This window comes from Mizuhopecten yessoensis, unplaced genomic scaffold, assembly GCF_002113885.1.
Source record: "Mizuhopecten yessoensis strain PY_sf001 unplaced genomic scaffold, ASM211388v2 scaffold6111, whole genome shotgun sequence".
Taxonomy (NCBI): domain Eukaryota; kingdom Metazoa; phylum Mollusca; class Bivalvia; order Pectinida; family Pectinidae; genus Mizuhopecten; species Mizuhopecten yessoensis.
Genome location: NW_018406385.1, coordinates 827,489 through 850,310, shown reverse-complemented (window position 1 = coordinate 850,310; position 22,822 = coordinate 827,489). Strand labels below are relative to the sequence as shown.

The following is a 22,822-nucleotide window of genomic DNA, read 5'->3' as shown; positions in this document are numbered from 1 at the left end:
TGACTGTCCTTTTACACTAAGAACGCTATTGGTGATTATTTAGGGTCACTGTCCAACTGCACTGTTTTTTACACTAAGAACGCTATTGGTGATCATTTAGGGTCACTGTCCAACTGCACTGTCTTTTTACACTAAGAACGCTATTGGTGATTGTTTAGGGTCACTGTCCAACTGCACTGTCTTTTTACACTAAGAACGTTATTAGTTATTATTTAGGGTCACTGTCCAACTGACCTGTCTTTTTACACTAAGAACGCTATTGGTGATTATTTAGGGTCACTGTCCAACTGGACTGTCTTTTTACACTAAGAACGCTATTGGTGATTATCTAAATTCATATATATATATAAATATTTGATTGTTAATTTCATCTATATTATTTTCATAAAAGCCCTTAAAAAACTGACGATGCCGACCAACAACATGACTAATGAATACGTAAAAATCTTCATGTCAAGAGTAACAGAAGCGAAGTGTAATCAGACTTGGCAGGAATGCAAGTGTTGAAATTGAATCAAAGTAAACATTATAATACACCATTTTCAGGTCGTGTAGAAATATTATCAAGCTTAAAAGGAATTGGTTTTTAAAGACCTTTTTAAAACAGCTAATGACCCACATCCCTAGAGGGAAGTTGGTAAGCTCTTCCAATCGCTCTTCAGATTATTTATTAAAGGAAAAGTATTGGTAGGACAGTAAAGAAGGTATATATAGACAGATTTCTGTAAAGCCCAAAGGTATGTAGGCCGACCTTAATCAATCAAAAAGTTTGTAAACAAAATGATAGTGGAATCGTGTCAAAATAATAGTAAAAAATGTGGCAAGATTAAGCCAATATGGGGCATTTTCGATGTAAAGTTCAGATACATACCAAGGAACGCACTGAAGACCAGAATTTAAAACCCTATTTAAATCGAGAAACAAAATGAATGAGAAATCGTTGTTACCTTTTTTTTCCAAGAAAGGCTTAAATCTTTAGGTCAATCAACGTTAGGATTTAATACAGTAAAAAATGGCATGGTGGAAAACTATACAATCTTTATAAGTATAAGTAGGTATACAGAATTCATAGCTAAGTCAGCCAATGGTTCTTCTATTAGAAACAACAGAATCGAATTATACATGAATCATAACAGTTGAATAACCAACTAAAATATGTGTTAAATAGCAAAAAGGCAGGATATCACAGACAATTACTCAAATGTGCATTGGATAAGTTTATTAGTCACCATACTGATAATGCAAGGAAATGTGGTTTTCCTTTGTGTGATATGAAGGTCGATGTTCTTGATTAAGCTCACTAGAGTGCCTTGTGGTTTTGTTGTCACTACCCGAGTTCTCGCTGTGAGGACGTGACATTATTGGGATTTTACCTATATTTTCATGGCGGGTGTCGTCGATGAAGCAGAAGATGCATACCCTACCAAAACACCTGGCCTTATTCAAGGGTCGTCATGACGCTCCTTGTTCATAGTTTGCCTTAGTTTAACGGGTTTGAGTTCGACTTATGATTCTGTTGACATTTCGGTATTCTCCCGCGTTTTTGCTTTGACTACCCAAAAGTGTCAACACACTACAGACCGAAGTTAAAGGTGATGGATCCGAGAAAGTCGATTGTTTGCAGGCATTTGTTGCTTTAAATGCCTGCAAAAAATCAATGTTCTCTGATCTATTACTTTCAACACTGAATCTTTACATTTAAAGACTAAACAAAGGTTTGAACCAATTAGGAAAGCTATTATGTTAACAGTAACGTCTTCAATTAAAGCTTTGCATATCATTATTTTGGCAAAACAGTAATATTGATCCAGAAAGGGTTATGAAGAGAAGCAATTTGTGAGCAGGTGCAGTCACCAAAAGTACATTCTAATGTTAACTTATGAATACCTGACGATGTATTAAACATTGTCAGGGTAAAATCTAAATGCATCGAAAATTGATACTTTCAGTATTCCTAAAAAGGACATGGAACCCAAGCCCGGATTAACGCGCAATAAATAAGAGAAAATAGAGACATAATAATTTGTTTAGGAAGATATTCGTCGTTTTGAAAGACATATGATTCTCATAAATGACAAGGTAATTGGGTTCCAAAATTACCAAAAAGGTCAGGGGTGTAATGTGACAGAAAAAAAGATAATTTTATCGATTAAAATGTAAGAAAGTATGCCACAGTTATTGCATCTAGCAGACGGCACGTGATCAAGTCAACGGCACAGTTACACACGTACAGTGGGGACATTATATCTGAAACATGTTAATGCACTTGAGATAAATGGTTGTGGTCGTCATCGTCACCTGACGTGCAACTTATAGATTCCAATGTCTACCTTGATTAAAGATTTGTTCAGTCTTGCCGGTACTTGCATTTCGATTAGCATTATTCCTTTTACCATATTAGGAGTTATGGGAACCTCGCCAGACAGGTTTAATGCCGTCACTACAGACGAAGATCAGAAGAAGAGGAACACATCCGACTTTTGATGGAGATACTCTATTTGACAGTCAGACTAATGATTGGAAATATCAAGGCCAAGCAAAACATCATCAAAGGTCAAAAAAACGTCACCGATATACACAGATGTAGTTCTAAATCAGGACCATTAAAGGAGAGGCCGTGTGGCTATCCTCATATGTAAAAAGGGTGGTATCTTAGGCCTGTGGATCACCTGCATATATCTACGAGACCCGACAAGACCTTTACTGGTTAAAGAGATTGTAGATAGTAGTTAGGGGCATAGGAACAGAGTATTAAAGGGTACGGATATAGCAAGATATGAAAGTGTAGCAACAGTAAGGTAAGTTTGTGATATATGTATTGCGTTTAATCCTGATACATACAGATTACTTGCGTTTGCTGAGGTCCAGATATCCATTGCAACGGTGCGAAAAGGAATAACTAAGGAAATCAGTAGTCGTTTAAAACTCTCTTACCAGAAAAGCTGCAATCCTTAGGCTTAGCAACCGTACAGTGTGCAATATAGGACAGTAAAGAAGGGCGTGACAGTTGGCAAGCATATGCAAAGTAGACAAACGTTTCATAGTAGAGATATCCAGGCTATTTTTAGAAAAAGGCAACGGCAGAATTTTGCACAGGAAACATGACAACTACAAAACCGTCGTAAACGTTCTGGGTATCACATCCGGTTATTCAAACACTATTTCTAAATAATGTTTAGAAGTGTACACTGCAGACCATCTTGTTCAAAATTATGTTTAGAAGTGTACACTGCAGACCATCTTGTTCAAAATGGTGGATCAGAAATGGTTGATCGCAGGCATTTGAAGTAATTAAGTTATGCATTTGGAGAGAGCAAGATACCAAATACAATTTTTCAAAATTCAGAAAGACCTTTGCACTGCCATCAAATCAAACGTTTAACCAGCTTACAGCAGCATCTACGGTTAAAGCACTGGAAAAAACAGGAAAGGCTGACCCTGTAAGTGTTATGTAGAGAAACAGTTTAAGAAGAAATGCATTCAGCAGTTCATGTCATCCATGCTTTCAGTGTTATGGATGTATTATGAGGACCTGGAGCTGTATGAAACATAGCGATGATATCGTCAAAAGTACATCAGCATTTGACATATAATCCAGAAACAATAAGACTCTCATAATTGACACAAGATAATTAGATTCCGCAATCATAGCTATTAGTAAAGGTCAGGTGTAGTTTGTGACCGAAAAAGAATATTTTACCGATAAAATAGAAGAGAAATGTAAGTTGGATAATGTCTCAACAAGTCAGGATTGACATATTTTGACATTTTGATATTTTCGATGATGCCAGTATTCCTTCGGTACTATTACTAACAGACGGAAAGGCGGGGTTTGATGAATTCCAAAAGTGACAGAGCAATTTGAATATACTAATTGAGAAATTTTATTGAGGAAGATGTAGGAAGTTTCTTTCCTGCTTTTGCAAAGTTGTTCTGTATTTGATAACGTTATTGAACTCTTCTTATACACATACACACACGGGGTCATGGCAGTAGTACAGTGCACTTAGTGGGCCAATACACGGCTTTCTGTCCAAGACACACTAATGTATTTGAAAGAAATGTTAGTGGTTGGCACCACCTCCAGAATTGCACCTATAGGATTCCATTGTCTACCTTGATTAAAGAGGTGCTCACTGCGTCTTACAGAAACTTACTGTTAGATTCGCACCATACCTTTAATCATAAATTAGGAGTTGTGAGAACCTCGCCAGACAGGTGTAATGCCGTCACTACGGAGAGTGATCAGAAGAGGAAGAACACATAAGACGTTCTCTCAATAGATAAAGTTACCCTTTTTGGACAGTCAGACGAGTGAAGGATAACACAGCAACGTGTGGGAAAACACCATGAAAGTATTTATAAGAAAATTCCAAATCAAGAGAACAAAAGGAAAATAATGTGTGGTGCCTCCAAGTGTAAAAGGGGTATCAGAAGACCCACGTCGTCTGTTTCAACAAAACACCGCGTGAATACATCAAGGAGACACGCCAGACAATGAGGAACATACTTGTGCACCCAAAAGAAAGATACGAGACAGCTTATGTGTGGGTTAATTGTGTGCACCCCATAGCATGGACGCAAGTTTGGCATGACGCTAGGGAAACACTAGAAAAACGCCAACTACCTAGCTCTTGATGATATAACGTACCTAATCATTATAAAACGAACTGAGTCTCAATTGGCCCGCTGCATATTTCCACATGATCTGAGACGGACGTTTGCCACTTTTTGAACATTTGCTGTCAAAGCTTTCTTCAATATCTGTTCAATGCCAAAGCTGATTCGACACTTATATAGTAGCAGATGGTATATTAAAGGAGTTTGTGATTGGTATTGAAAACTTACATTAATTGATGCTGAGCAAATAAGCGTTTTATTAATACGATACCTTCGTTTTCGTGAACATTAAAAACAGCGTTTTCAGCTGCAAGGCTATCTTTACTATTATTCCTGAATTGATATCAAGCAAAATAATATTCAGCCTGTCTACAGACACAGACCGAACATCTAGCAAACATACTTGGCGCTGTAATTTATTCTTGATTGTTTAATTTGAAATATTAGTTTAAGAATATATTTGGCGGCCAAGCACTGTAAATTTATAAGGCTATAAAGGATTTCATATGCTATCTTTCTACGTATGTTTCGGAATACTTTAAATATGGAATGTTTCTATCGCTTGAGGTACAAAGTGATGCATTCTAAATAAAATAAAATTAACGAAATATCTATATGGTGCATATAAAATATAGATTTGTATAGCTTTCGGCATTAACTCACTAAATTGCTTGATCCGTGTTTCCTTACCTCATATTTGTAGTAATTAGTTTTCAGTTTTTCTAAACAAGTAGTGCCAAAATGTAAATACAGACCATCGGGTATATAGAGATACGCAGAAACCTAAAATCACTCCTTAATTTTATTTATGGATTGGTTGCCTACGTAAACGAAAATAAAACAACAAATGGGGAGTTAGTAACGGAAACTGTGATGTAACTATGTCTTAAATGTGTAGTCAGCATTTCTACCGGTGCAGGATAATTGTTTCTGACAAACGAATTAAGATCGCCTCCAAGCGAATATTATCACGGAACTACTTTTTTAATTCAAGGAGATCTGTGGCCGTTAACATAATGTCTACTCTCTCAAATAATGTATACCAAATACAAATTCGCCGTAGTTTAATTTGCTCTCTTTTCACCATCGCAAAGAGGTTGAATTTTTCATTTATCATGTCATATAGAGGAATCACATCTGAACAGCGAAATTAAAAGTAGACGAATACGAAATTTACTTGCGAAGGGCGAATATTTGCCCGGTCAAAAGTTTCCCAGTATACAGTACATCGCAAGATGGACGTTTAATTTAAAAATATGAAATTTCGAATTTACAGGCGTTAGTGACGAAAAAGAAAAACATTTCCTTGCTTAACTCTCCCCTTGCTCAAGACAGTGTTTTGTTTTACTTTAAAGTGTCCCTTTTATAAAATAATAGGTGCTGCACTACATTTTATTTGCTAATTGATTTCAAAAGTATAGCTGGTTCCAACGTTGTTATTAGGTACGCACCACACATAATCCATCCCTAATGTGAAGTATGCAAAATATTTTCAAACTCGAAGCAGGCCTCGGGTCTCTTCTCAATATACATACCTTGTGTGTTGCATAACCATACACATACTTTGTAACTCATCCTAATAATGAAGGGTTGTTTGACTCTTATTTTCATTACAGAAAAACATCATCATATTGTCGCTCATTTATTTTGCCACCTCGCTTATTGACAACCTATTTCCTCCCCCAAATAATTTCTTTACATATTTCCCTTAATTTATCGCCAAATACTTTTAGAACGCCAACATCTATCTGTACAAATGGTGGTAGCACAACGAGCTACATCATATATGTACAGTAATATAGTAATATATGTACAGTAATATTTGTACAGTAATACAGTAATATATGTACAGTAATATATGTACAGTAATACAGTAATGTATGTACAGTAATATATGTACAGTAATATTGTAATATATGTACAGTAATATATGTACAGTAATATATGTTCAGTAATATATTAATATATGTACAGTAATATGTGTACAGTAATATATGTAGAGTAATATAGTAATATATGTACAGTAATGTATGTACAATAATATATGTACAGTAATATATGTACAATAATATATGTACAATAATATATGTACAGTAATATATGTACAGTAATATTCGTTTGTAGGTTCAACATTTAGAAGAAAGTTGAATTGTTATACAGGCGAAGAACAGAGCGCCATTGAACACGCAAAAATAACCAATTTTGAAGTTGTATCAATCAATAAAAGGCTTTGCAGGACGTTCAGACATATTCAGGAAATATTACGGACAACAAGGTGAGTATATTGACGGACGAACATGACGTCATATCAAATATGGAAATTAAAAAGATAGAGCATATTTGAAAATGAAACGAGACATTTTGAATGGTACATAAAACGAGACATTTTGAATGGTACATAAAACGAGACATTTTGAATGGTACATAAAACGAGACATTTTGAATGGTACATAAAACGAGACATTTTGAATGGTACATAAAACGAGACATTTTGAATGGTACATAAAACGAGACATTTTGAATGGTACATAAAACGAGACATTTTGAATGGTACATAAAACGAGACATTTTGAATGGTACATAAAACGAGACATTTTGAATGGTACATAAAACGAGACATTTTGAATGGTACATAAAACGAGACATTTTGAATGGTACATAAAACGAGACATTTTGAATGGTACATAAAACGAGACATTTTGAATGGTACATAAAACGAGACATTTTGAATGGTACATAAAACGAGACATTTTGAATGGTACATAAAACGAGACATTTTGAATGGTACATAAAACGAGACATTTTGAATGGTACATAAAACGAGACATTTTGAATGGTACATAAAACGAGACATTTTGAATGGTACATAAAACGAGACATTTTGAATGGTACATAAAACGAGACATTTTGAATGGTACATAAAACGAGACATTTTGAATGGTACATAAAACGAGACATTTTGAATGGTACATAAAACGAGACATTTTGAATGGTACAGAAAACGAGACATTTTGAATGGTACAGAAAACGAGACATTTTGAATGGTACAGAAAACGAGACATTTTGAATGGTACAGAAAACGAGACATTTTGAATGGTACAGAAAACGAGACATTTTGAATGGTACAGAAAACGAACCATTTTGAATGGTACAGAAAACGAACGCTATTATGTTCATCCCAAAGCAATGACTAGATTGTGACTGAACCTTGTTATCGGAGTACTTACACCAGATAAATGTGCTAACAAAATAAGAGGGTAGTCGGATTAGCCAGGCTTTGCCTCTTTCCTGAATGATGATTACAGCGACGACGCATTAAAAGATTTGAACGAAACGTATTCAATCATTGAAGTGGAACGGTTTTGTCTGGTGATTTTCCAACCAAATGAGTTTAAACATAATTTTGTAGAGCACAATCCGTTTTAGTCAGGATATAAAGTAATGCGAATTAAATATGCCAAAAGAACGTATTTTCATTCAATCTAAAAACTTAAACTGGCATACGTGTAACTAACTTTGCAGCTAATGCATATATTTACGCACGGAATTGAACGTACCGTCAAGCATTTATGATACAATGCTAACTAGAATTAAATGGACCACATTGTCAATACTTGTTCGGCGTGTCTTCGCTGTGCAACTTAACTGCCCGTTGGTAGCCTGTTTAAAACCATTATCATGGTCTTGCTCAAAAGGAATGTTGAAAGTCATGTCAATGTTATGTCATGTTAGTAAGAGAGGGAGCTTTTCTGTATATACATGTTTTATGTAGTTTCTTGCAAAATTCGTTGTTATTGATCTGAGTTCGACTATAAACACTATGACGGGTGCTATGTGTGATGTCGGAAATCTTTATCTTTCTAAAGTTCCGTCTCTTGTGATAAAATTTATCAAATTTTTACATTTGTTGTGGTATTTTCTCTGTTCCTTTGTCAGTCATTCTAAGACCATTCTGCATATTCATGAATGTAGGTAGTTTCTTCCAGGGTTTGGGTGAAAATCAGTAACGCATGTTTGACTTTAGTATAATTTGTACAATCTATCAGGATATTACCTGTAAGAGCGATACTTTCAAGGAAAGTAGATGAGCAAGTTCAAGAACCATTAACTTCTACAAGTTGTTACTGTAATGAGGTTATTGATACAATTTTGACTGGTATCACGGGAGACTGTAATTGTAACAGAATTGGTTATACTTTGTGTTGCTATATGTTGTATTCATTGTGATCATAATATGGATTTTTAGAAATAAAATAGAAGAAATTATTTTTATAAAGAAATAACATATTACCTCCTGGTTTTCAGTCTTTCAATCAATGTTTTCTTATAAAGATAAAATCGAACTAGGGTTTAACAACTTAACATGAGAATATTTCACAATGTATAAAAGTCACTGCGGTGAAGAAAGTAGCAGTTAAAAGATATCAGTCAATCTTTCTTTCACCTTGCCAAGTTCTTGTAACAAGATGGAAAGGTAACAGTTCACAGGTATGTTGAAATAAATTATAGAAAAATAAAAACTGCTAAGGATTACAACTTCAGCATAGCACATGAGTTTGCGTGTAATATCCGTTAGTCCCCTGCAATGAATAACGCCACGTGTATCGGCGATAGTCCAATATAATGGAAAACGTCACGTTTCGCTTTTAGTCTACTTCAATTGATGACGTCGCGTGCGGCGTTAGTCCTCTATACTTGATAACGTCACGAGTCGCTTTTAATCTACTTCAATTGATGACGTCGCATGTCGGCGTTAGTCCTCTATACTTGATAACGTCACGAGTCGAAATTAGCCACTGACAATGGTTGACCTCACATGTCGGTGTAAGTCCCCTATAATGGATGTCACGTGTCGGGGCTTGACCTCTACAATTGATGACGTCACGTGTCGACGTAAGTACCTATTATGGATAACGTCTCATGTTTTGTCTAGTCCTCTAAAATCAGTAACGACGAGTGTTGTAGCTAGTCCCCTACAAATGATTACGTCCCATGTGGTAGCTGGTCTTAAACAATGTCAAAATCTTCATCAATATCTAATTATTGAAACGTGGCTTGTGGTATTTGTTAGAAGTGTATTGGATAAATCACCAAAAACGCCATTCCACGAGATCTGAAAACTTATCAAGACAATTCCGCTTCCATTGCAACGTAAAGGTCAAATAGAAATATCATCATTCAAAGTAGAAGCAAGCATTTTTTTATTGTATACCATGAAAATGAATCAGGAAACCTTTTTCACTTGAAATGAATAAATTCATTAAAAATGTATCGAGACATTTTTCCATGAGTTGTATATACGTATATAATACAATGCACATAAAATACAATATAAAATGTAGACAAATTGGGCGGCAGCTATAGGGACGTCGTTTCAAAACCCAGACCCATCTGATGCAAACAGCAAGTGATATTGATCATAATGATAACCATCCAATTAGCATATCAACACAAAGGGCAAAGGTCAGAACACCACAACCCGAACATGCACGGCAACGCCGATCATTGATGCAAAAAGCAAAAACAAATAATAAAAAAATAGATCAACTACATCTCTTCTATTATTTTATTAAGACTAGATAAATTTTAAATTTTATAAACTTGAACAATTTGATTATTTTCATGCAGCATACCTTTTACTTAATAATATCGTTTAATGATATGATTAAACAACGTAAAAAGACAAATAAAAGATTAATTTAAAAAAAAAAAAAATGGTGTGTATGTATATATATTACAATTATGTGCTGTGTTGTATATGGTTGAAGCACTTAGAGATTAAATAAATGATCAAATTAATTCAGTAATCAAATATATCTATCAACAATTTATGATAATCAGTGGACATAATAACAGCTATTGATTTTATTACAAAGCCCTTATCTATACGTGACAGCATTAATGTAAGTTAGTAATTTGTAACTTGTACCTTAACGTATTTTTATATTGAAAAATACATGTTATAATTGTTTTTGTTACTTAAAGTTGAAGTATCCACACAATAGCTTATTCAAAATGGGATCGATTTCTACAGACGCTAAAGTCAGATAATTCTGACAACGGGAGACGTAAAAAAGGGAAGGTCAGTTGAAGAAATCCTAAGTGTTATAACGGGTCAGTAGATCAAGTAAGGTCTCTTCTGTGTTCCCTAAAAAGGATACGAAAGAAAAAACCCTGTGATGCTGCACGCAGCCCCGTATCAGTTGTGTAGTGGGGTCGTACTGTTATTTTCAAACGTTGTCGAACTTATCTACACGTGCATCCGACTCATCAATGTTGTGTTAAGTATTGGGACCCCTACGATACTAGCCTAGTAAACGTTTTTCAAACATACAAAACGAGCGTTTCTATAAATCGCATTATTCGCGAGGATCTAAGTTTTCGATCGACAATCCTATATACATATCGCAACAATGCTATGGACGTTTATTATCAGTGAATTAATCGGTGAAATTGATTTCCTCACCGAACATAACATAAATAACCGAGAAGGACTCTCATGGGTTGCAGTGCCTGTGCTCTAGGATTCAAGTCAGGTGGCACAATAAAGCAGGGTTCCACCAAAAAACATAACATCTCAAGCACACACGTATGCATGCACACATTTTAATGTATTAGCAAGGTGGCATATAGTCAATATATAGCTTCAGATCAGGTAGATCCTATGCATTTCTCAATTATTACATCGATTGATTTATTGTATTAACACATTAAAGCTGTGCTTAGAAGTGTAACGAAAACCTAACATTGCATTCCACTGTAAAATGCAACGCATATTACACCAATGTTATATATGTTTGGTTCTATCTTAAAATTGTTGGGAGGGGATACTGACTTTTACAGGACACTCATCTTTTAACGATTACGAGATTCAAACACCAGCTATCTGGCTGGAACACCGGAGTGTTCCCCACTCGGGACAATCTGCCTATATGGTTGTTTGTGCAATGTATATTTATATATAAGAAAGCAAATCTCATTATTTTCGTATTTCATACGTATATGGTTATATATTATCGTTTTAGCATTTGCTATCATACATGTCAGCTATTTTAGATTAATCCTGTTATAGATTCAATTGTGTCTGAAAATTACAAACGAATATTTATACTCGGACGAAATAAGTACTCATGTGTACCATTTACTGGGCTGATATACAAACCTATTACTGAACAATATTCATATTTTTGTGTTACAGATGGCCAAATATTGAAAGCGGTCATTTCACTTATAACGTTTTTAAATACGTTCTTAACATGTTTCATGCCAAATAAGTCCTGATACAGTTTTATTTTTGCATCAATTGTCATGAGGATAGCGATTTTTAACTACTAAATTGTACATTTGTTTATTAATTAATCTCGAAATATATAAATTAGATTTTAACTAAAATAAGACCTGTGTGTAGTTTAGTTCAGCATGTCTGTCCTGTTACCATTTATGATGTGGTGGCGCATCAACATCAATCAGTAAACGGTAAAAACTCTGATAGGACGAGTAAACCAACGATAGACTACTGATAGGACGAGTACACCAACGATAGACTACTGATAGGACGAGTACACCAACGATAGACTACTGATAGGACGAGTACACCAACGATAGACTACTGATAGGACGAGTACACCAACGATAGACTACTGATAGGACGAGTACACCAACGATAGACTACTGATAGGACGAGTACACCAACGATAGACTACTGATAGGACGAGTACACCAACGATAGACTACTGATAGGACGAGTACACCAACGATAGACTACTGATAGGACGAGTACACCAACGATAGACTACTGATAGGACGAGTACACCAACGATAGACTACTGATAGGACGAGTACACCAACGATAGACTACTGATAGGACGAGTACACCAACGATAGACTACTGATAGGACGAGTACACCAACGATAGACTACTGATAGGACGAGTACACCAACGATAGACTACTGATAGGACGAGTACACCAACGATAGACTACTGATAGGACGAGTACACCAACGATAGACTACTGATAGGACGAGTACACCAACGATAGACTACTGATAGGACGAGTACACCAACGATAGACTACTGATAGGACGAGTACACCAACGATAGACTACTGATAGGACGAGTACACCAACGATAGACTACTGATAGGACGAGTACACCAACGATAGACTACTGATAGGACGAGTACACCAACGATAGACTACTGATAGGACGAGTACACCAACGATAGACTACTGATAGGACGAGTACACCAACGATAGACTACTGATAGGACGAGTACACCAACGATAGACTACTGATAGGACGAGTACACCAACGATAGACTACTGATAGGACGAGTACACCAACGATAGACTACTGATAGGACGAGTACACCAACGATAGACTACTGATAGGACGAGTACACCAACGATAGACTACTGATAGGACGAGTACACCAACGATAGACTACTGATAGGACGAGTACACCAACGATAGACTACTGATAGGACGAGTACACCAACGATAGACTACTGATAGGACGAGTACACCAACGATAGACTACTGATAGGACGAGTACACCAACGATAGACTACTGATAGGACGAGTACACCAACGATAGACTACTGATAGGACGAGTACACCAACGATAGACTACTGATAGGACGAGTACACCAACGATAGACTACTGATAGGACGAGTACACCAACGATAGACTACTGATAGGACGAGTACACCAACGATAGACTACTGATAGGACGAGTACACCAACGATAGACTACTGATAGGACGAGTACACCAACGATAGACTACTGATAGGACGAGTACACCAACGATAGACTACTGATAGGACGAGTACACCAACGATAGACTACTGATAGGACGAGTACATCAATGATAGACTACTGATAGGCAAGTACACCAACGATAGACTGCCGATAGGACGAGTACACCAACGATAGACTATTGATAGGACGAGTACACCAACGATAGACTACTGATAGGACGAGTACCCCAACGATAGACTACTGATAGGAGGAGTACACCAACGATAGACTACTGAGAGGACGAGTACACCAACGATAGACTACTGATTGGACGAGTACACCAACGATAGACTACTGATAGGACGAGTACACCAACGATTTGTCCCCATACAATATAACCTTGCTGAGATTACAATAACTGTGACATATGGTGACACAGTTCTACATGTATATTAACCTTTACTAAGTTAACACATTGTCCCTTTGTTGAAACCATATGTCACAGTTAATCTAAACGTTTTTAGTCAAAATGCCATTTTGTCACCTTTCATATTCATCGCACTCCTTTGAATAAATAATTTAACACCTTCATTAAAGATAAGAGCCTTATTTGCAATACTCATTTGAATAAATAATTTAACAACTTTATTCAAGATAAGAACCTTATTGGCAATACTTACTTTGTATATAAATATGAATCTTTTCCTTTTTTTCTTTATCTTTGCTAGTTACCATTTTTATTTTAAGCCCTACTTAATTACAAACCATCTTGAAGTGTAAGATCTAATAACTATGGTTTATTCAGTGATTGATAGAAACTTAAGTTTAAACGAAGCTACAAGGTAATTTCTAAATCTACGATTCTTACGTTGTTACCATAGACTTTGAGCCGCGAAGACAAACGAAATATGTAAATGTACACTACTATCCAGGTTACAATATCAGCCGTAGCCGACTTGTTATTTGTAGGTATGAGGCTGTTGACCATTGCGACATCAAAGCCTTTTTCAATGGCGAGCAGGGTGTATGGTAGTCAAATTCAATAGCATTTATTAGCTTAACAATTTAGTGTCGTAGCTTGTGATTTCTAGACTGAGAAAACTTCTTTAATCTAGTCTTTTGATTTTGAACCTTTGACTAATGAATCAAGTGCTGTTTAAACGAAGGTTGTGGCCATCAGGGGACTGAGTGGCGGGTCAAAAAGGATTTTTTTTCGGTTGACCAAGCATTTTTCCCAAAATGGTGCTGTTTTTAACAAAGAGTGTGGCCATCAGGTGGCTGAGTTGCTTGGCCAAAAAAGGGGCAATGTTTGATTGACCATGTTTTCTTCCAAAAAGTTGTTCGGTATATTTAAACATACTGAATGTATATATCTTTTTCAATTTATAGAAACCAGTAGCATAGGCACTTGACACGTCCATTTATTTTTGGTTGTACTTGCATACTTGTTATTTAGCGTTTATTTTGTATGTGTATTTTTTTCGTGTTAATAGACATAAGTATAGCTTTAGAAGGAACATGTAAACATGTAAGGAACTGTATTTTTCGAATAAATTATAATATGTTAAGCACTGTTCCTACATAATATTTAAAAAATATAAAAAAAATATGATACACTCGTTAATAAAAGCTTGTTACACCACAAATCGAAAAAGCAAACCATATCGCCTCAAAATGGTCAAAACTTTTTTTTTTAATTTATTTTTTTATCTTTTTAAGAATATGAAATAATCAATCGTTTTTCTGACAGAAAGGAAAAATAACTTAAGGTCAAAATCATGCTGCATGCGAAACAGGATTTACGTTTTTTCAACATTTTTGTTTTTATTGATCAACGGTGCAGGGAGGGCACTGACCTTCACACTTAGAGTGACTGGTAACTCGAAGGGAGATAACCGGAGTTCTAATCCTAAAGCTTGCTTTTTCGCCTTCTTTCACCAAGAGGTAGATGGAATCATTTCCACTGGGTTTTGAAACAACAGTCCTCCAAACTAACCTTGGTCTATGCACCTTGCACAACTGGAAAGCTCCGTAAATGATCGGATTCAGCATGGAATTGGACAGACCCATTGTGGACAATCCCGCCATTAACGAAGGACTCAACTCTTCCCATTGACCAAACGCATTTCCGGTGAATAGCACGTAATACGGAAACCAACAAACGACGAAGGCAATGACGATGAAAATGGACATGCGCAATGCTTTTCTTTTGGCTTTCTTTAGCAAATTGTTTCTTACTTGTCCCCTTCCAAGGTCATTTTTATTCGATGTTGTGTCGTTGCCTGAAAGTAGAAAAATGCAACATAATTAATAGAACTTTTTTCTCAGACATTTGCTTCTTATCTAGATTTCATTTGTTTTATGCTATTGACATCCACAAATTTACTTTCAACCGTGACTTTACCGACATACTTCCATAGTTGATCAATTATCAGGTCCTTCTTGATGTAGAGTAGGTGAAGATAAGTTTCATTGCATAGCTGACGGGTGGTGATAGCCTAATTACTTTTCATAGCCACGTACATCGCCTACGATTTCTAATTACAGACAGGTAAGAACACGATTAAATCATTAACAGAAGGAATCAGGTGTATCCGTCTTCACTAAACTGGCTTTATGATGTCATGTATTGACTAATTATATTTAATAGTTGACTGATCCTTCCTGAGAGTCAGTTCACCAAATTTATATAGTATTCAAAATTGGCACGATGACGTCACAGTTCTCGACTTTGATAATCGTATACCAAAGCAAGGGTTGTAAGCGAAAGGATTACTGATGAAGCAGCAATAATTAAAAGATTTATCTGGGCATTTGTACGATGTCTGATTAAGTCGGCAGCCTTCTTTAAGAAGCTTACCCAACGTGTTGATGTCCTGCTAGCAATTACTCATTCCAACACTGACTAAGTAAAAGCCTCTCACTGGGTTGCTGATTCTGTTTAATTGGATTCATGAACACTCTGCTCGTCTGGTTAAAGTTTTTTATTTGCATCAAAGTTTAACACACGTGATACATTCTTTACAGCTAAGGAGACATTTTACACTTAACATCTTTGAGTCAGACATCTTAACTACAAGGTCACCATATAGGCCCTGAATAATACGGTATTTACACGTGCATGTTGCATAAATCTCAATATACATCTAACTATTTTTAAAGAGTATTTTGTGCAAAGTTTCCATATTGAAATGAGACGTATAAAAATAGATCTGGTGAAGGACGGTTGTACTGTATGATATAACCTTAAAACGCTTATTATTGAAGTATAGCCAAAACTAAATTATTTCACTTCATGCAATAATTGACCTAACTGAGTTAATATCTATCTATTTTGATATCAACTGTTGATTAACCTGGTCCTAATTACCGAGCGATCTTATAGGTATTTTAGTTTGATATCAACTATTACCGAGCGATCTTATAGGTATTTTAGTTTGGAACTCTTTTGAAAAAGAAGTAAGTATCAAAACAAAGTAAACCTACCTCCACGCGAAAGAGTAAGTAATCATTTTAAACAAAGGTAATCGGTTAATTGAATGAAAAAGAAAGAAAATTGTTTTTGTGATGCATTAATGAACAGTAACTTTCTTACTAAGGACTGATAAAGGAACGGATGCACAACTATGTCTGTTAATCTTTTGTGGTGCAGACAGGCACATAGGCAGCGTTGTACGTATGTCTCTGGGGTATACGGTGTTCATAAGTAATTGAATACACTCAATTTGCCAGAACCGTATTTTATATGGGGTCTTAGGGGAGTGTAACACGTCAAAGAGTAATTAGAAAAGCACGGTAATGTTCTATTTCATGACGTCAGAATAAAACATTATTGTAGATTTTTTTCTGAAACATTCCGTTCAAGGATATTGATATTGATTAGTTTGCACAATATTTCACAGTATCAAGACATACGACAACGTAATGGTTTTTTGTTGTTATTGGAGTCTGTCTATTTATTCTGAATCAATCTTATATTCCGCCATTGATATTTCAATGTCCAGTTTTATACAAGTGACAAAAAGGAAGCGTGGCGAAATCCTTCAATAAAAGATTTAAATGATCGTATAAATAATTAATTCAGCAAAAGAAAATAAGCAATTAACAAAAATAAATAAAAATAGAATACAAAAATCCCAACAACACCCAATCCAGTCCCTATATTGTTACATCTTTTTGAAATTTAACGTATGCATAGTTTGATAAGTACACCGTTAAGACAGTTACATTTAAATCCAGCCTGAATAGTCATAATTCTAAAATGCAATTTTGTGATGTGTTAACTTTTTGTTAGTTTACCTCATTGCCAGGAAAATCTATGCATCATATCGTTTCTTAACCATATTTGAATACAAGTTTCCCATTTTTATTGATGTGGCCCTATGGGTGACAAAACATTTGTATTGATGTGGCCCTATGGCTCACAAAACATTTGTCCAAAACGTTTTGCTGAGAATACCGTGTCACGATAAATTGCTTAGTATGCGAGTCTCAAACTTATTGACGAGAGTTCTCGACCTATTACTGAGTAAACTGATTTTAAGCTAACGATACCGCGTCACGACCTATTGTGGTGAATACGGGTCCCAAACGTATTGCTTAGAATAGTATATCAGGCGGTATTTTGTGAATTACATGTCCCAAATGTATTGCTGAGAATACCATGTCTCGGCCCATTGCTTACAATACGAATCCTAAACTTATTGTTGATGATACCTGGTGTCAATCGATCTTTTTTCTATTGGGATCACATTTTTCTACGTTTCACAGAATGCAGTCACACATTGAGAGCTCGTACTAACCATCGATATCCACATGTTCCTGTTAAAACGCTACATGTGAGATCAGTGGCAATAACTTAGCCTTACATCCTCGAGTTCAGCCTTCAAGTCGACATAACAGCTGTCACATCACCTGCTGTGTATACCACGTAGGTACTTCACGTCGACATAGCAGCTGTCACACCACCTGCTGTGTATACCACGTAGGTACGCTAGGTCTAATTATAGTTCATTTATCTAGGCCGAATCTAAAAAGCGTATGATGGGATCACAGCTATTTATTGCCATCTTTTTTATAGTATTGAGCATGCAAACGTCAATACATTGCCTTTTAACAAATATGTATTTGGCTTATCTTCATCAAGACATGCAATATTCGAAATTCGCTAGGTGATCTTACAACATGCTACACACATAACTGTGAATCAGTACAAAGGGGGTCTACCAGTAACACGTGAGTCTACGCCCTGCACTAAATATTTGTGGTCAAAACTGCATCGTGAATATCGAAACGTATGTTTACCATAATATCAACTAGCTGTACTTTACAAATGTTCTCAATTACCTTATATAAAATTGTTGTGATTCCTACTGTTTTAGTACGGTAATTCATGTTAAACAGCGGGATATGTGAGTCAATACAACCCTTCTTTGCCTTGTTTTACTGCAGAAAACAACTGGAATGGATTTAACAAACCGATATTCTAAATATTAAGATACAATAACAGTAAGACGTCGTTTCATAGCACATCCTAAATGTATTCCTCAAATTTAAATATAACGCATGTAGATTTCGATACATGTACTAGGGATACAAATGTATATTCTTCGCATAACTTTTACAGATCCAGAGGGATTACATAAGCATGCAGTGTATTCAAACATTGCATTTACTTCAAATAGAAGTCATAATCAACATAATGCCACCCAAAAATGACACTTCCCTTGAAAGCAATTTACTAATTCAGTTTACCATTGCTTGAATGCATGTACATTTCATCTGATATTCAAAGTATATCCTTTACTGAAACACAGCATTAATAACATGAACCGTTCTTAATAAAGTTTTCAAACTTATGTAATTAATTCGTGTAGGCCTGGATGGAAAGTGCAGAGGGTCGTTATGTTGAAACCCTGCATTTGATTCAAATCTAAAGATATGATTATGTATGCCTCATCAATAATTGTAGAAACAGATGTAGAAATGTATAATGCTACTGATCAAACTGTCTGATATCAGGCAGATTTTCACTGAATCGGTCAGCATTACCAAACATTATATAATGAGGTCATGAATTTAAATGTGTCACATCCGGTGCATTGTCACAATTGATGTGATAATCATTAAGTCAGAGTACATTTCGTAGGTTTAGAGAGTATTTTGTTTTGTTTACTCTCTCACTGTCGGCCGTGCCATAACGTTATGAAAAGAGATACGCAGCAATCAATTAATAATATTAATAATAATTCGAGGTTCTTATATACCGATGTTTCACAACCTAGTTCGTAGGTCGTATCAAAGCGGTTCAAAATTATTATCCTTGGTTATAGGGCCTTTGCAACCAGCCAATATCTTTCTCAACTCCCTGGGGAGCATACCGCCGGTGCTGCCATTTCGGCGCTCACAGCTTGCATTCTACAATTCTAGCACTACCCAACCACCTACTCCTTTACAGTTGAGTAGACAGGAATAAGCGGATCAAAGTATCTTGCTCAAATATACAACACAGTGGCGTGCCGTGACTCGAACCCGCAACCCTTCGGTCACGAGCCCGACGTCCTACCACTAGACTACCGTACCTATAAGTATAAGTATGCGGCACGGTTCCCCTTTGTTTGGTACGTAAATGATTTATTTATGCTTTTTTTCTATACCATTGTACAATTTTGCGTGATACACCCACCAAGCATTTACATTTGCTTCTGTTTCATGGTCCATCTTTGTATGTTACACAAACGAAGCATTTTTACTTATTTTTTTATTTTACGGGCACCAGATACATATGGGTTGCTCTCAATCACACTAACATGTGCCATTGTGTATAAAAACCAAGTAAAAATAATTCGCTCATGCACCATACAATGGTGTGCAGTGAAACAAAATCCTTCCTTCTTCGGAACCTTTCAGAAATCAATATAACGCTTTAAGTGACTCCTAATGTATTTACATTGTTGGTAAGGTCTCAGTTAATTACCAATGTATTGTCCTTCAACACTCGATGAGGTAATTAGTTGGGCGTTCGTGTTGTTTTATTACGCCTAGGAACCAATAATTCTTTTGCGGTGAGCGAAAGTGTCGCTTTCGTTCCACAGTTAGGTCATGAGGCAAAGTTACATCAAATTAAGCAATAAATCAACAAGATTACTTATTGTCTAATAAAAAACCGAATGCAGTCATCCGTATAAAAGTCAACAGTGTTTTTTAGTCTTGCCTCATTGCTTTAAGTTGAAATAAATCGTAAAGTAATGTAAAGCAAATTAAAAGGGTTCAAAGGTCCTGTATGAATTCTTGTTATTAAATATATAGATATATAGTATTAATTATGTCTGTTAGTTAACGAACTGATAAGAAGGAAGAGAAGTGATCCAGCTCTGCCTATGTATATTTCAGTTCATTCGTACAATACTAAATTAAGTTATAAGTTTTCTATGGCAACGGTTTATTATCTAGTGGAAAACCATGAAATGGCATACAATCCTAAAGTACCGATTTCACATTCAATTATGGGGTACCAATTAAACATTCAATCCTTAGGTGTCGATCAAACATTCAATTTATTCTGAGGAACTAAATGACATTCAAATCACCATTCAATAATTAGGTACGAATGAATCATTAAATACACTGGATACCAAATAAACATACGATCAGTTGAAAACAAATAAACATTCACCCTTACATAAGAAATAAACATACATTCCAGAGTTAACAATGAAGCATTCAGCCCTTAGATATTGTACCAAAATATCATATTATCCTGAGGTAAAAAATGAAAAATGAACCCTTGGGTACCTAATAAAAAAAAAATCCTAAAATTACAATAAAACATTCAACCCTTGGATACCAAATAAACATCTAATCCTGAAGTTAAAATAAAACGTTCGACCCTTAGATACCAAATAAATATCTAATCCTAAAGTAACAATAAAACGTTCGACCCTTAGATACCAAATAATTATCTAATCCTAAAGTTACAATAAAATGTTCGACCCTTAGATACCAAATAAATATCTAATCCTTAAGTTACAATAAAACATTCGACCCTTAGATACCAAATATCTAATCATGAGATAACAATAAAACATTTAGCCCTGAGATACCAAATACTGTCCTTAATACTAAAACAATTTTGAAAGTCATTACATTGCAGGTGTAAAGATACCACATAGTCAATACATAAAGTCTCCATTTGATCTGAAGTTAACATAAAAATGCAAACAAAATAGCAAGATTGCAGAGGCGCTAAGATAACAAACGATCGACAATCTCCAACAAGAAATCGGAGACGTATACATATAAATGCCTTAGTACTTGTTAGTATATACATGGTCAGCTTTGCAATGTCACCTTCATATAACAATATAGGACAAAACTTATGTATATTTTGAGAAAGTAGGAAAATCGAAATATCATAACACTCTTAGTACATATTCGAACAAAGAATGAGAAACAAAAAATATTTTCTTTGTTTAACAGAATCTAACGGTTAATGGTTCTCAACTTCCATTTGACTGTAAGCAATGAGGCTAAGACGGAAACTGTATGTGGCACGTGCATCACTTCACGTGTTGCTTCACTAGATATAGGTCGGTCTCCGAAGCATCTACTGGGTAAATACTTCCCATACTTACTCGTCACTGATATTCGTCTTTGTTCCAAATCCTGTGACACCCCATTAATTAAAAGCCAACAAGCACTGTGTTCTGACCTAACACATGTTCCTTAAGTCGACAACACAAACAGCAGTAGGATAGATATCTTTTTTTTCATCACTGTAAGCCTAGCCCTTTGACTATAAACATTAAACGAATAACAATCTAACATCAATCGGTATCTCTGTAACTAGCAAGGATTATCGTCTGATGTACAAACTAACATGTGAAATTCATCTTGGTAAATGCGGTTATAAAATAACATAACATGCGTTTTAACGCCCTAATATATTATCTTAAACACTTGAAGTCATTGGATAGACCAAATGTGATCTTGTTTTAGATGTGTATGTTGCAGCTTCCGTACCACTATTCTCCTTCACTTGTTAAGATGTTTATTGAGGTTTTATTTCATTTTTACGACTTAAGGCTTTGGCGTCCAGCATCGCCGATAACAGTCTGTTAACTAACACATGTTCGGTGTACCTAAGTTATTATTTCTTGTATTTCAATCTAACATCTCCTCAAAGAATCCCGTCACTGCCCAAAAATCTCAAAATCATTTCAAGTACGACTAGAACTCTGAATAAAACCCCATACACTTACTGCGGTAAATTTTATGCAATAATATAAAAAAAAAAAAGAAAAAAAAAAGATGAATTAAGTAATGCTAGAACAAGATTCAACCCAGGACTTATTACACTGTTGCTCTTAGTTTCCTGGTCGACGGGCGTATCCTGGCCAAAGCATGCTACAATGATTTCCAAAGAAGCGAAATTAACGGGAGGTTATTGTATCTACAAACA

General features: G+C 35.6%; 1 protein-coding gene across 5 annotated transcripts in view; it reads right to left on the bottom strand.

The window, feature by feature from the left end:
- The window catches only part of LOC110451502 (gonadotropin-releasing hormone receptor-like), a 120,460-nt gene that overhangs the window by 33,922 nt on the left and 63,716 nt on the right, over positions 1-22,822 (bottom strand). For 2 of the 5 annotated variants that reach the window (XM_021499556.1, XM_021499554.1), the window contains exon 3: positions 15,359-15,644. In XM_021499556.1, coding sequence (XP_021355231.1) covers positions 15,359-15,644 — 286 coding nt within the window. Of the gene's footprint in view, positions 1-15,218; positions 15,645-22,822 lie in introns of all 5 variants that reach the window. The other 3 variants (XM_021499558.1, XM_021499557.1, XM_021499555.1) reach the window with 2 other exon arrangements.